The sequence below is a fragment of the Eriocheir sinensis genome, chromosome 52 (assembly GCF_024679095.1).
Source record: "Eriocheir sinensis breed Jianghai 21 chromosome 52, ASM2467909v1, whole genome shotgun sequence".
Lineage (NCBI taxonomy): Eukaryota > Metazoa > Arthropoda > Malacostraca > Decapoda > Varunidae > Eriocheir > Eriocheir sinensis.
The window spans coordinates 8,261,334-8,276,611 of NC_066560.1; the positions used below are offsets into that span (position 1 = coordinate 8,261,334).

Consider the following 15,278-nt stretch of genomic DNA (forward strand, 5'->3'; position numbering starts at 1 on the left):
CAAGAGGCCGTTGGGGACGCGCAGGGTTCAAGCTGGCCGCCCGTCACTTAGCTGTTTGCAGGCGAGTATTTACACGTCCAGGCCTCTGAGACTCACCAGGACACACGTGGCGGCACAAGGAACCCCTGGCGTGATGGGTGTGCCTGGAGCCATTGTCAGGGGCACGGCAGAGGACATGATAGGAGGTCGGAGGCATTGGGTTTGTCTGGCCGTCATGTTACACCTTCCATTCCCTTATTTATGTGTCCAAGGCTGTCTGAGGCTCACCGGGACACTCCATGGCGTGATTAACGTGGCTTGTGACTAGACAGGGACGTGGCAAAAGGCATGACGAGGTTGTGTGGAATTCAATGTAGAGGCGAGGTGGCCAAAGGACTTAAGACATTCATTTTCCCTGTTTATCCATTTTTGCATGACCCAGGGGTGATAGTAAGTGGGGAACATTAGGACAAGAGAAACTACGCAATGACAGGTTATAAAAAGGTAGAAGCGTAAAAAAGCGTATCCTGACTTTTAAATCCTCCTCTCTGGTTACCTCCACAAAGGCTCGCCGTTTAAATGTTCGGGAAAACCTTTAATTATATTTTCCAAGGACACCGTCACGTATCAGCAGGTTAGCTTTGCATAGATTAAAGGTGTGTGTGTGTGTGTGTTTTCAAGTTGTAAGTGTCTGTCATATGGGTAAGTGTTTGTGTGAGAAAACCTTGAATTATATGTATTAGGTCAAGGGAGAGACTAGCTTAAGATTTTCTCTATGCTCCCTTCCATATCTCGTCTCCTACTCAACCAATTGCTCTTTTGTTGTCGTATATGTCCTCTACTAACCTGAATTGAATTGAAATATTTATTGCTGTAAAATACAACAAAGGGGAATGGCTGGTCTTGCAGACAAACCCCTGACTAGTCTTGTTACAAAAAATAAAAATCTCCATTGTACAAAAATAAAAACACATGTTGAGGTTAGTTAACAAAAAAGTAATTGTAATGTAAATACTGACATTCCTGAGTAGGTAGTACACAAGCAGTCACATAGATTACCACTTAGCAGCAAACTTTGGGTACTCTTTAATAATGGCAGGTCCTCTACTAACCTTCAAACTTCCCAGAAATGTTACAGTTGGTAGATGATAGAAAAAAGTAAAGTTGTGGTTTCAATGTGACATGTTTAAAGTAAAATTGTACGTAGCTTGTTTGATATATTGGTCAGACTAAACCAGAATATCCAACTTGTCCATTTAACATTTTATGATTATTACACTCATATATTTACCCAGGTGTGTCTTTGGTCATTGTTTTTCATAATTAAAGTCATACCCATTTTTTTCTCCTAGATACATTTACATATTTTTAATGATTTTGAACCTCTCACAACATTAATTTGACAGAAATTAGATATAACTATAAACAGCTCTTTCCTTCAGGCCTTTTCCACTCCTAAAATCAAGAACCATCATACTTTTATCCTATTTTGGCCACATATAAATTATTAAGTTCTGTCCTGTGTAAGATATTTTGATAGATTTGAAATTACTATGACAATGTTTTTACTTTTTTGATTTTTTAACAGACGGCTGCACAATGAGTTTCCTGCACCCCAGATCCAGCGCTGCCAGCAACTGTGACAGACTCTCCTACATCCACGGCCCCGAGCAGGTGTAAGTTGGGCTCCTCGGCCACTCTTTGGATCATAACCCATTTCATGCTTGTACTGGGGTTACATGAAAAGTTGAAAGAGAATTTATTGAATTTATTTATTAGATAATCATGAATGTTTTCGATTGTTGAGATGTTGCTGTACAGTTTTGAACCATCCATGGATTTTTTTTAGTGTTTTGTTGATTCTTTTACTATTTACAATGTTACAATGGTCTCATAATTACTTCCCATTATACAAATCACATTTTTTTGAGTCAGTGTTTGTACCTCATATCATCTATAGTTCTATACTAATTGACAAGAATGAATATTATTTTATTATCACCATTCATATGCATAACTTACTGTTTTCATTCAGTGGCTCAGTAGAAAATTTTAGTATTTATTAATAGCCAACATTTATCATAAACAACTGTTGAATTTCAGATACTTAAGTTTTTTCTGTGCAGTAATCTTTCTACCGTCTTACCACCTCCTGACTGTTTATCTGAGCCAACTCTGTCACCAGGTACAGCAATGAATACATACCCACCTTCGGTCCACGGAAGAACCTTAATGAGCTGTTCCAGTCCATCTGTGAGGAGAATGTCCGCATGGAAAACCTTCGGGTGTACCTCAGGGTGCGGCCCAGCCTGCCGGGGGAGGTCCTGCAGGAGGAGGTGTGTATAGCCACCCTCTCACCCTCCATGCACCACCACATACATTTTCATTCACCTCCATAAGTTTTATCACCATCTTGCATCTTCCTTAGACTTTCCTTACAACCTTAGACTGCCTTGTACCTCTCTCCCTATCTCTTCTCATTTTGTTTGTTTTTAATTTCTGCTTTGTATTTTTCTCAACTTGTAGGATTATTCATTTGCAGTATTTTTATTATGTATGTTTATTGTGTTCATCGTGACTAACTAATAAGTAAGATTTATAATGTCTGTCTTTTACTTTATTTTACTTCACTATGACTTACCTTCGTGTCTAAGGCTCCTCACTGTTCAGATTGGCTTTAATACAACCCAAGACAAGAATTGCCACTTTAAAAATGAAAATAAACTTCTGATTCTTTTTCTGTCTTTGCCACATGCCTCTCATACTTCATTATCACACCCCCCCCCCCCCCCCCTTTACACTCCTTTTCACTTCCTTGATCCTCAAATAAGTGATTTCTATTGCAGCTATCTTTGTTGTGACTCATTTCATGCCCATGTTTCACTCGCGTCCAGGTTGGCAGAACATATAACTCCTTAATCCTCTCTTTACCTCCATGCCCACACTTCCACTTATGATTATCTTGATATTGCTCGTCTGTCCGCAAATTTCAACACTTAGCATTATTCTCCTTCATTGACATCCTCTTTCACAGTTTTTCATTAAGCCACTTTTCCTCTGCACAGGACACCAAAGTGGAGCTCGTGGATGACCGCAGCATTGTCCTCACAGCTCCCGCCTCCTCCAACACCTTCAAGAACAGTGTGCGGGGCATCACCAAGCTAAGCCACAAGTAGGTGCCATCCTGAGGGGATATATCCACATGTTACACTAGACGGCATTAGTAACATATTCAGATAAACACCTACACGTAAAATGGGGAAAAATACATCTAAAGTTTTGGTAGCAACTTTTAAAATGTGATGGCATAATTTTCAGAAAGATTTGCTCAGTTGGATCTCAGGTTCTTGGGCTCATTTCCATATAAAAGGTGGCTTAGGGCCAATCTTACAACTTATGGTGAGGAAGATGCTTTCCCGTAATGAGCAGGGCTATATGGCTTTAGATGTTTAGGGCTGGATTCATCAAACCACTTACAAGACCTGTTATTGGTAAGTCTTCTGGTAACTCCATCCACTTGATCTTTAGGCAACCCCGATGGCAATGAATGAAGTGACAGTCTAGCTGGCACTTCACTTATCGCCGTTAGAGCTGCCTAAACACAAGGAGCATTTATATGGACAAATTTACCACAAGAAGGCTCACCAACGACAGGTCTTGTGAGTGGGCTGATTAATCTGGTCCCTCGTTTGGAGGATTTTTTTGACATTTTCTCTCTTGCATTACATCCACACCTCTTTTCTTGGACAGGTTCACCTTCACTCACATCTATGGGCCGTCCACCACCCAGGAGGGGCTTTTCCAGTCCTCAACGCTCGGCCTGGTCACAGATTTTGTCAGCGGCCAGAACTGCCTACTCTTCACCTATGGAGCCACTAACTCTGGCAAGACCTTCACAGTTCAAGGTGGGTTGGCTCACTGGCTCATAGTCTCAGAATAGGTTATGTATTTGTTCAGATCAATTCATTTAATGCATATAGAAACAAACTACTTGGGAAAGATAAGCTGAGGAATGGAAATGGAATGGAAAGGTAGTATATGGAAGGGTTTTAGATAAGAGGATGATGAGATGGTGCTTACAGATTGGGGAATGGACCTTACATTTATCTGTCCCTTCCCCAGGCACTGCAAGTGATGCTGGACTGCTGCCCCGCACGCTGCAGCATATCTTCAACACAGTAGGGGAGCGCCAGTACCCAAGGAATGACCTCAAGCCCAAGTTTTCATGTAACGTGACGCGTCTTGAGGAGGAGGAAGTGCTCAAGGAGGAGGAGAAGAGAGAGAGTATCTTCAGAATCACCTCCAACCTTACCACCACCTTCTCACAGTCCACAATGGTGTGTAGCTTAGTCTCTCTTAAGTGTTCCCTGACTTTTATCTGTTCATGTGCTAGTAATGTTGATGCAGCTTTGGCAACAAAAACAACAACATTAACAAAAAGAATACTTTGATATATTTTAGTTGATGTCATGTTACTTGTCATCTCTTCATTCTCATGTACACTCTCCAATCCAGTCACTTGTTTGGTATAAGTGACTGTAGGGGATTATATTTTGAATTTTCGGTAGAGAAAGTTCAAATTGTATAGGTGACTGAGTGTACATCAGTCAATTGTATAGTGATGGTTGTCTGTATATACGTATTATATTTTTCAGAGCATCCTAAACTCCACAGAGCAGCTCTCTGAATCCAGTACAGTTTCTCACAACACTACTGAAGCGGGAGGTGAGTAGCGGCATTACGTTTGTCACTCACGTAGATCTGTATTATATGGAACAAAAGACTAAAGGTGTACCACATTGTACTGCCCATACAGTCCAATTCCCTAAGTTCCTACTCAGCATTACTGACTTCATATCCCACTCAAGCAGGGTTGGAAAGTTGAACAATACTAAAAAAGGACTTTTATGTTTCCCCAGATTTGGATAGCCGTGACACCACCACCATATCCATTCAAGACTCGGCAAGTCCTGGGTCTACCATTTATGCTGTGTTCGTATCCTTTGCTGAGATCTACAATGAGTATATATTTGACCTGCTGGAGAAGATGCCCACCTCCAAGACCAACAAACGCAACGCCCTCATGCTCGGCGAGGACCGTAATGGGGCTATTTACATCAAAGGTGAGGCCCCGAGGATCTGGTCTTTTAGCTCAGGTGTCTTTTCTTCCAATTCACATTTTCTTAGTTCTTTTGCTCAGCTACTAGAGAATTGTTACAGTCATAGATTGGGGAGTTATGATCTGGTCTTAAACACTTTTTTTATAGGGCAGTGCTTAGAAGGCTTGTTTTCTCATTTTTATTTTTTTCCCTTAAGCTACTTCCTTTACTGTAAAAGAAGAAAAAAAAACCCATCTGCTCCATAGGTCTGAATGAGGTGCGGGTGAGGAGTGCTGATGAGGCCCTGCAGCTCCTGGACATCGGGCGCCAGAACCTGCACTTCGCCGCCACCCGTCTCAATCACAACTCATCACGCTCCCACTGCATCTTCACTATCAAGCTGGTGCGGCTGGCGGATGCTGACTGCCCACAGTTTGCCAGAGTCTCAGTGTAAGGAATATGAGTTAGATTGTCAGTCTCTGTAAGGTATTTAAAGCTCTTGTTTCAGGTTAGAGGGACATAATGTTAGTTATGAAAAATGAGGGAATATTAGTGAGGTTTCCGGTCTCAATGTAAGCCAGGTAGAGGAACATGAAGGACAAGGGAATAATAGGTTGTCAGTCTCTGTAGGGTATTAAAGCTCATGGTTCAGGGTAAAGGGACAATTAGTTATAAAGGATAAGGGAATGTTAGTTAGGTTTCTAGTCTTAGTGTAAGGCACATAAGCTCTTGGTTCAGGATAGAGGGACATGAAGGACAAGGAAATGTTAATTGGATTACCATAGTCTCAGGGTAAGCCATATATTGCTTTAGACATGTGAAAAGACACTGGAATATTAGTTAAGGTAGGGTCGTATTTGCTTGTGGGAGTACATAATGCATACAGTAAGTAACATGTGGCCAGAATAGTTCGAATATGAAAGTAAAGTGCAAAGAAGACAATAAAGGAAGAGGAAATAGTGAGGAGTAGGTTCATATTTAATTTTGGGTATTCATTGTATTAGTTTAAAAAAGAAGATAAAGAAAGAGGAAATAAGTGAGGTGAGGTAGGGTCATATATGATTTTGGGTGTTCATTGTATTAGTTTAAAAAAGAAGATAAAGGAACAGGAAATACAGTGAGGTAGGTGGGATCATATTTGATTTTCGGTGTTCATTGTATTACAGTTCAAAAAAGATCATAAAGGAAGAGGAAATACAGTTACATGAGGTAGGGTCATATATGATTTTGGGTGTTCATTGTATTAGTTTAAAAAAGAAGATAAAGGAACAGGAAATACAGTGAGGTAGGTGGGATGATATTTGATTTTCGGTGTTCATTGTATTACAGTTCAAAAAAGATCATAAAGGAAGAGGAAATACAGTTAGGTGAGGTAGGGTCATATATGATTTTGGGTGTCCATTGTATTGCAGTTTCAAGCTAGGTATGAGTTTTTGTTACCACTTTTTGCACCCTTTCCATCATGTGAATGTTGTGTGTTGCTCTAGGTTGTCCCTGTGTGACCTGGCTGGGGCGGAGCGAGCAGCCAAGACCCTCAGCACACAGGACCGCCTCAAGGAGAGTGGCAACATCAACACCTCCCTCCTCACCCTCAGCAGATGTATTGAGGCTCTCAGGTAGGCTGCACCCTCCCCCCCCCCTCCTGCTCTTTCCCGACAGTTGCATTGCATATTTTGACAACTTAAGTTTTAATGTTTTGCCTTCACCTAAATAAGTTTGCATGTACTTCACTTACCATGTTTTTCCCACTTACAATGTATAACTTACCCTGTTTTTCCTACTTACAATCCATGATAGGTTATAGTGGTGGGGATGTCTTATTTCGGTCTTGTAGGTAAGCCTATAAAACCGTAGATGGGAGTGATGAATAAAAGTTTTCACTGCTTGTTTATGTTTAGCACCAAGGGTAAAAATTTTGCTCATTGTAATCATCCTGTGTTTTCCAGATTTAATCAGACACAGAAGAGCAGCAAGAAGGTGCCCGTGCCCTACCGTGACAGCAAGTTGACGAGGCTGTTCCAGTCCTTCCTTCTGGGCAGGGGCAAGGCGGCCATGATCGTCAACATCTCCAAAATGCCGCTGCTCTTTGACGAGACACTCCAGGTCTTGAAGTTCTCAGCCATTGCCAAGCAGGTGGGAGAGGACACAGTGTTCTGATTTTATATTTAAGCACATAAAGTTTTTAAGAAGGAACAGCTGGTGATGCTTGGTGTCAAATAAACCCCAAATCAGTCTGGTGCCTGAGTGTGGAGCCTGACATGGTCTTGTTTGGGGTCTTCAGGTTGCCATCAGCCAGGCCAAGGAGTCGGAGATTGCGGTGGTGCAGCCGTCCCGTCGGGTGAGCCGGCTGTCCAAGATGGTCCGCCAGTCCCTCAAGGGCAATGGCCGCCTCTCTGTGCCCTGGGGCAAGGCCACGGCCTCCATCACTTTTGGCGAAAGGTGGGTGATGAGAGATAGCTGGTCTTGTTTAAACTTTCTGTTTTGGCGCCTGCTCCTCCAGCTTACTCAGTGGGGTGGCGATAATAAATGTCTGTTTATTCCTATCAATACAGTTTTGCCTTTAAGTAATTTCTCACCCTTTCATTTTTTTTCTTTTTTTAGATATCCTAGTATTCTATGATTCCCTATCTGCAGCATTTTTTTATTTTTATTTTATATATATATATATATATATATATATATATATATATATATATATATATATATATATATATATATATATATATATATATATATATATATATATATATATATATATATATATATATATATATATATATATATATATATATATATATATATATGACCTGGAAGTCTCAAGGCTGTGTGAAGTAGTGTTCATAACAATGAGTTATATTGCTTAGCTCATCACACTGCCTCACTATATCATCAATATATGAGAGATGGAAAGATGAGGCTGCCAGTTTCATGCCAGGAACCATGAAGGCAGCAGTTGAAGAAGGAAGGAAGCATGTGGTACATATTCTTGTAGCAAACCCACAAGCATGCATGTTTTCACACAGATTTCTCCTTAGCTAGGGCACATACAACAATATAATTAGAAAGCGCAGCAAAATGTGGGAAACAAAAGGTCAAACTGCCCAAGATGGAGGTTCAAATGATACTATTGTGCTCTATATTGACAGACTGATAAACTGTGTACCATTGGCAAGACTGTGTTAGTTTTTAAAATGAGGGCATTGCAAAATTATATTGAGACTCGTATCACACCCCTACATGAGCTGTACTCCATGAATGTACAAAGCCATGAATAAGGGCATCAAAGGTGTAAGGATAAGTGTTTATAGATAACAAAATCATAACATTATATTGTTTGCACTATTCCAGTGGCTGTGAGGAAAAAGAGGGAAAGAAAACAGACCTGGAGGATGACCTGCTTGAGGAAGATGAGGAAGAGGATGATGATGACGAGGAAAATGAGCAGGTTGAGGTGTGTAATGCTATATTTATTAGAACATTAACGGACATTAGTTTGTTTGATGTTTTATCTTTAAAGGGATTTATTCTCATAGTTCATATTCAAACTGTGATTTGTTTGCCTTCCTAAGATGGAAGTTGGAACTAGCTGTATACTTAGAGCATAGAAATGTTATTTAAAGTACACTAAAAATGCTTAATTAACATCAAAAGGACTAGTTTTTATGGTGAACATGGGGAATCAGGAGCAGGTGATGTAAAACAGTGGCCAATGTTGTTGATAATCCTTGCAACCGAAGCTTTTGTGGCTTACAAACACTTCAACCTTGAATTTGATGTAATGGAGACATTCTTCTGCCTGTGTATGCTCATTTACTACAGTTTACCCATTCTCCCAGTTAACTAATGCTCCTCTCTCTTGGCCCTTCAGGCTCTCCTCCAGCTGATTGCCAGGCTGAAGGACGAGCTGGTCAGGGAACACAAGGAAAAGCAGGATTTGGAGGAACGGTTGCGGCAAGAACTTTGTAAAGAATTTTCTCAGCAGCTGGTGAAGATTCAGAATGCATGGAGGTGAGGAGGGAGGCTTTGTTGCTCCTTAGGGGGGAGGGGGGGATGAAGAACTGGAAGAAAAGGTAAAGTTTGGGGCAACTGAAAAAAGTACCGTAAACTTCTAACTGCACGGTCATTCAACTGGTCCTTTTCTTTACCAAAGGGATCGCTTGAGGGACCAGGAGAGCCGCTATGAGGAGTACACCGAGAACAAGATCCAGTTGCTTATGAAGTCAGTGAAGAAAAACAACAAGAGGATGAGGAGCGACGAAGACCCTGATGAGGAATACGTCCCCTCCATCTTCCTCTTCAGAGAGCAGAGGATAGTGGAGGTGAGGTTCTAGTTTTCCTGCTGATACTCTTTAGAAAGCCTTCATTAGTAGAACTCAAGCCCTTCATCTTTTATTGTGATACAGTTGAAGGATAGCAGCATATGATGTGTGATGTAGTTCAAGGTTAGGTGACATTGAGCCTAACAAGGATTGTCTACATAATTTTAACTGAAATATATTGAAAATGATTTGTGACAAGATTTGGTAATAGTCAACTTCTTTTTGCCATTCTGCAGGAACAAAAGCAGCGGATTGAGGAGCTGGAGGGTGATGGGAAGCTTCTGGAGGAGGAGATAAAAGCCCTGAAGGAGTCACAGAGGAAGACAAATGAGCTGGCAACTAAGGCTCAGGAGGAGAACTCGAGGCTCACCTTCAGGCTGGCGCAGCTCACCGGCAGCTATGACAAAGTGGTGCAGGAACTGGTGAGGGAGATGCCGAGGCGTAGGAATAAGTTGATTAGAAGTGTGTGTGTGTGTGTGTGTGTGAAGAATTATTGTGACAGGAATGAAAGGTTTAGTTTAGGAAAATTGGAGACATGGGTGGAGGTGTGTTATGGTCCACCTCCTGTAGTGAATGTCATAGAAAAGTATAGAGCACATTTTTTTTGCATGCTACATGTTAACCATATTTTTGTCAATTTCAAGCATGTGTTCTGTATCAGTTTTTTGCTTCAAAACTTACTGTTAACCCAACTATGTTCTCCCCCACTGCAGAAGGAAGCACAGTCGCTGAACACGGCAGCCACCGCCAATAATACTGAGGCTGTGAAGGAGCTCAAGGCACAGCTGGAGGCCAGGACTAACCAGCTGGCAGAGCAGGACCAGGAGATTCAGGTGAGTTCACTTGGTGCACTTGTCTGGAAGGCATCTCCAACACCACTGTGAGGGAGCCTGAGTATCATAATTGTGTCAGGCCATGTTGACATGCTACCTTTTCTTGTGTCTGTAGCTCTGTTGTCAAAATCCCTCAGGTGTGATGGTAAATTGCTGTCAATTCATAAGACTTCATATCTCTCAACAGGAACTTCAAAACATGCTGCTGGAGGCATCTGAGTGCTACACCATCAAAGAAAAGAGATGTGCTTCTCTAGAGAAGATATTGGAATCCAGCCAGATTACAGATACTCAGCAGGTGAGTGTCATTTGAATCATACCAGCCTTTTGTCACTTTGGAAAACTTGTATATATTTCTTCCCCTCAAGGAAGGATATGTGGGGCACCACATCTCTAATTCACTCCAAAGCAGAAAATCTTTCTACCTTTCCTCTAGTGTCCCACTATTCTGAATGTGCCTCATGTCAGCACTTCTCTTGGTGTGCCTCATGTTAGCATTGTTCCCCATGACAGCTGATGCACATCAATGAGCTGGAGAGTCAGCTGGAGGGGGCGAGGAGCATGTTGAGCCAGCAGGCTGCACAGGTGGAGGAGCGGGAGCAGGATATTGAAGACCTGCGCCAGCTGCTCTCCCAGGTGGGTGGGTCTTGGCACCTGATGCCTGGGATTGTTATTTGAAGGGGCTTGTGCACCTTGCCTGGTGTTCCATTATCATTGACTCATGAACTGATATTGTAAAATAGACTTGTCTAGTGTTTATACTCGTAAGTACTGACTCAAACTGAAAATATTAAATAATCTCACCTGTTTTTCAACATATTAATTCACACTGAAAGTAGAATAATCTATCTAGTGATGTTGAGATCTTCACTGCCTTATTGCCTTCCCTGCACCTGACTATTTTTGTTCTCTATATGGATATGTGCTCTGTATGTATATGTACTCTATATGAATATGTACTCTATATGTATTCTTGTGCTCTATATGTACTTTATTAATGGACCTCCACAAGGGTAAAAGTGTAGTTAAGTGACATGGCAGTGGCTCTCATTGGTTCCTGTGTGCATTGTGTGTGTTCTGTAAGGATCCCATGCACTGTGTTTGTATAGATAGCGAACAAGAAGGACTTGGCTCTGCATATGTTTATCATATTTGGGAAAAAAATGCCTTGTAAAGAGAGCTGATGTCTGAAAATTAACCCCTGTCATAAGCAAAAACGTTTGTCAATTTTTTGACTTTTATTTTTATATCATCTTAACTTTCCTTTTTTTTTTTTTTTATAAATATGAATACTAAAAGGAATAGGATGTACAGATTGGTGACATACCCTGACCTGTGTGTTCATGGAGTCAACTCTTGTTTGCAGGAGAGGAAGACCAATAAGGGGGAACTGGAGAAAATGAAGCAAGAACTGAAGAAAATGGAGGAGGATCATATCAGGTACACCTTTCTTTTTGTTTCCTCTTGTTTTTTGTTCTTCCATAATGAAATGCTGACTGATTTGAATGGCTAGTATAGTTAAAGTATGCCTTTTTGATATATAGTATGATGACAGTGGTAAACTTATATACAGAGAGAAGAGCAAGTTGCTTCTGGAGATGGCAGGATTGAAGATGAACCGACCACTGGAGAATGGTACTGGTGGAAACCCTGAGGAGTTGAGGGTCCTTGAGGAGAAGGTCTCTCGGCTGCAGGAGGAGAAGGAGACACTGAAGGGAAGTGAAGAGGCCCTGAAGAAGAAGTGGGAACAAGAAGCTGCTGAAAAAGATGAACAAATAAAATTGCTGGAGAGAACTCTTGCCCTCACCGAGAAGAAGTTGTCCGAGAAAGAGGAGATCGATCTTGGTGATGAGGATGAAAAAGAGGCAAAGATGGAAGAACTTGAAAAGAAGCTTGAAGAGTCTATTTCTTGCCAGAAAGTACTTAAGGAAGAGAAAGAGGCTCAGATCAACAGGATGAAGGAAAGCATTGATACCTTATCCAGTCAACTACAAACCCTGAAGGCCAGTGAAGAGGCCTTGAGTACTCAGTTGGAAGAAACCAAGTGTAGCCTGAAGGAGAAGGAGGATGCTGAATTAGAGTCACAAGAAAACTTAGAGGGATATAAAGCTGACCTGGAAGAGCTGCAAAAAGTCCACAGATCCCTGAAGGAGAATAAAGAAGAGAAAGAAGCAGCACTACAGGAGAACTACAGTGCCTATAAAGCTGATCTGGAGGAGCTGCAGAGGGCTCATACAACCCTGAAGGAGGAAGCTGAGCAGACTGAGGCAAAGCTTCAAGAAAGTTTAAGTGCCTGCAGAGCTGAACTACAGGAGCTGCAGAAGGCCCACACCACTCTGGAGGAAAACAACAAAAAAATGGAGGATGAATTACAAGAGAGCCTAAGTGCCTGCAAGACTGAGTTAGCCGAACTTCAAAAGGCCCATACATCTTTGAAGGAAAAAGAACAGGAGAAAGAAGCAGAACTACAGAAGAGAATAACTGACTACAAAGCTGAACTGAAGGAGCTACAAGAGGTACATACAACCCTTATGAAAGAGAACGAGTCCTTACAAACAAAGCTTCAGGACCAGATTAACGTGCTCGACAAAGTAAGATCTGAAGCTGAAACAGAAATCAAGGCGAAGGATGAAGATGCTGCCAAGAACTCTGCCCTCTGTGATGAGCTGAGGGCTGAGATTGAGGAGATGAAGAAACTGAAGGACAGCCAGGAAAACACAGTGAAGGAAGTGTCTGAGCTTGGAGAGGTCAATGCCAGGCTAGGGGCCCAGATGGAACAATTAAAAGGTAAGAATGGATTTAACCCGGTAGCTGCGGGGATCATGTTTCTTAATGGTCCCCTCTAGCGAAAAAAAAAAAAAAAAAAAACTACACACACACAATTCATATATATATATCAAAGCATTTGGTTTATGCATCATCTATTTTGGGGGTTTTGGGGGTTATGGCACAATTCAAATCTGGCCTGTCGGTGTACGTCACTATTTTTGCACAAATGCAAGGGTTAATTGGACTGTCTCTGTCTTCTTTCCATTGTGGTCCTACATTTGTGGCTTTGTCAGATGTTTTTATCCAGGTTCATTCCGCTTCCCAAAAGTTGTAATTGCTTTATGCTTACAGAGGAAAAAACCGAGATCCTGGCTCGAGTGGAGATGCTGGAGGTGGACAAGAAAAAGATGGGGGAGAGGCTGTACACCCTTCAGGAAGCCAACCTCCTCAAGTCACAGCAAGCACAGGTAAACCACTGTTATGGACTTCCTCAGTGCACTTCAGGGGCTGTGTTACATGGCAGGAGAGGCTGTCACTCTTCATATGTTAGGTGGTCCCTTGTGGTGAAGATAGTGTGGGAGTCAGGAACACAAGTTTTATCTGTTTCAGGCTGAGCTACAAACACTGGAGGAGCAAAATGAAATTCTCATCAAGGAAAAGGAGGAACTGGAGGTCAAGTTGAAGGCAAGCCATAGGTTGACTCAGGAGAAGACCAGTCTTGTGAAGGACAAACAGGATGTAATACTGGCCCTGTCCTCAAAGGTAAGGCAATGTTTGTACAGCGAGCGTGTCTTCATCGTGTCCCTATTATCGATACTATGATGTGGAGCTAGATGGAGAAACCTGGGAGTTGATCGCTGCAAATTTTGTATGCTTGTTTTGTGTCTTAAGGCTTGTTATTGAAAGAAATAGGCAGATACTGATAATAAGGTTCTCATTTTGTTTCTATCTGTCTCCTTGCTTTGGGTTGGACTCTAATTCTTCCTGTTGGCAGATTGAATCACTGGATGCCAAGCTGAGTCAAGCAGACCAGGATGTCATTGAGAAGAGTCAGCTGGAGAAGGAGTTTGAGGCTGCCAGAGAAAACATCATTAGACTAGAGACTAAATGTGATTTGCTCGAAAAGGTCAGTAGCTGTGGCTTTTATGGTCTTCTGTATTATCTATCTGTCTATCTATTTATAAGTATGTATGAAAGTTACTTGTCTGTATTGAAAGTTGACTCAGTGAATTAGGTGCTTGGTAACATGTCTGCATTCCAGGTAGGGTATATTCCCTAATTCACATGCACCTTTTTGATAAGGACTTAATTCTGGGTAAAAAAGCACTTGAAAATTTAGCCAAAGTATGACAGTGAGCGTGTGAAAATAAAGGTTGATAGACATTCATTATTTTGGCAACCCATTTTCGCACCTCAGCTCAGTGTGCCCGAGTATTTTTCCTGACATGGACAGTAATTGCAATGGGTTATGACTATTAGGGAATGTGTTTTGCTAATCCTTAGCACTTCGTTTTATGGCTATTCAGGAGATCCGAGCCCTGAGGGAGGCACGGCAGGCGGAGGTGCAGGAGTCCTTCAACCGCACCCGGGATCATGAGGACTTTGTACGGCAGAAGGATATGGAGATCTCAACGCTCCAGCAAGGTAACTGTTGGGGTGCCCACGCTGCCCCTTTCTTGGTGTTGGTGAATGCTTTCCGAAATCAGTGTGAACCTGTAGAGGTCAAGGACTCGAGTAACTTGCTTCTTATACACACCTCCCTTTCACTAATGGCAGGGAATGGGCTTGAAAATAATGCAAAGTGATTGGAGTAATAATGTATTGGTAAGAGGATACTATTACAACTGAAGGGAATTATTATCATCATCATCATCATCATCACTACTACTATTAAAAGGCTGTTCATTATTAGGAAAAAATAGATTAACTTTGCAATTTGATGGACAGGTTGAAAATTTGTTAATGAGACAATTGAAGTTTTTTAAGCAAAGACCTTTGAGCAAACATGAAGAAACAACATTATGTAAACATTAGCAAGTGATTAGTGGGTCAGGTGGTGATGATAGCAATGTTTGACAGAGGTGAAGAAGCTCCTGCAGCAGTCCATGACCTCCAGCAGGGGCAGCATCTCGGAGGCCCTGCCAGCCCCGCCAGTGAAGGCTGAGGTGTTGGCGGAGAAAGAAGCGCTGCAGGTCATCAGGGAACAACTAAGGTGTGTGCCCCCTTACCAGGCTGTATGTGCCATGTGTACACCCCTCCAGTTGGTGTTCACCAGGAGA

General features: G+C 41.9%; 1 protein-coding gene across 3 annotated transcripts in view; it reads left to right on the forward strand.

Moving 5' to 3' along the window:
• Window positions 1–15,278, forward strand: part of LOC126983029 (kinesin-like protein KIF20B) — a 21,961-nt gene continuing 6,683 nt past the window's right edge. For 2 of the 3 annotated variants that reach the window (XM_050835456.1, XM_050835458.1), the window contains exons 1-26: window positions 74–199; window positions 1,568–1,655; window positions 2,165–2,315; window positions 3,045–3,151; window positions 3,730–3,884; window positions 4,102–4,316; window positions 4,635–4,704; window positions 4,899–5,102; window positions 5,345–5,528; window positions 6,566–6,694; window positions 7,025–7,211; window positions 7,360–7,517; window positions 8,427–8,529; window positions 8,947–9,086; window positions 9,229–9,397; window positions 9,634–9,819; window positions 10,111–10,230; window positions 10,418–10,528; window positions 10,744–10,866; window positions 11,597–11,670; window positions 11,804–13,017; window positions 13,351–13,466; window positions 13,609–13,761; window positions 13,994–14,125; window positions 14,526–14,643; window positions 15,079–15,211. In XM_050835456.1, coding sequence (XP_050691413.1) covers window positions 1,579–1,655; window positions 2,165–2,315; window positions 3,045–3,151; window positions 3,730–3,884; window positions 4,102–4,316; window positions 4,635–4,704; window positions 4,899–5,102; window positions 5,345–5,528; window positions 6,566–6,694; window positions 7,025–7,211; window positions 7,360–7,517; window positions 8,427–8,529; window positions 8,947–9,086; window positions 9,229–9,397; window positions 9,634–9,819; window positions 10,111–10,230; window positions 10,418–10,528; window positions 10,744–10,866; window positions 11,597–11,670; window positions 11,804–13,017; window positions 13,351–13,466; window positions 13,609–13,761; window positions 13,994–14,125; window positions 14,526–14,643; window positions 15,079–15,211 — 4,529 coding nt within the window. In that variant the 5' untranslated portion in view covers window positions 74–199; window positions 1,568–1,578. The other variant, XM_050835457.1, reaches the window with a different exon arrangement.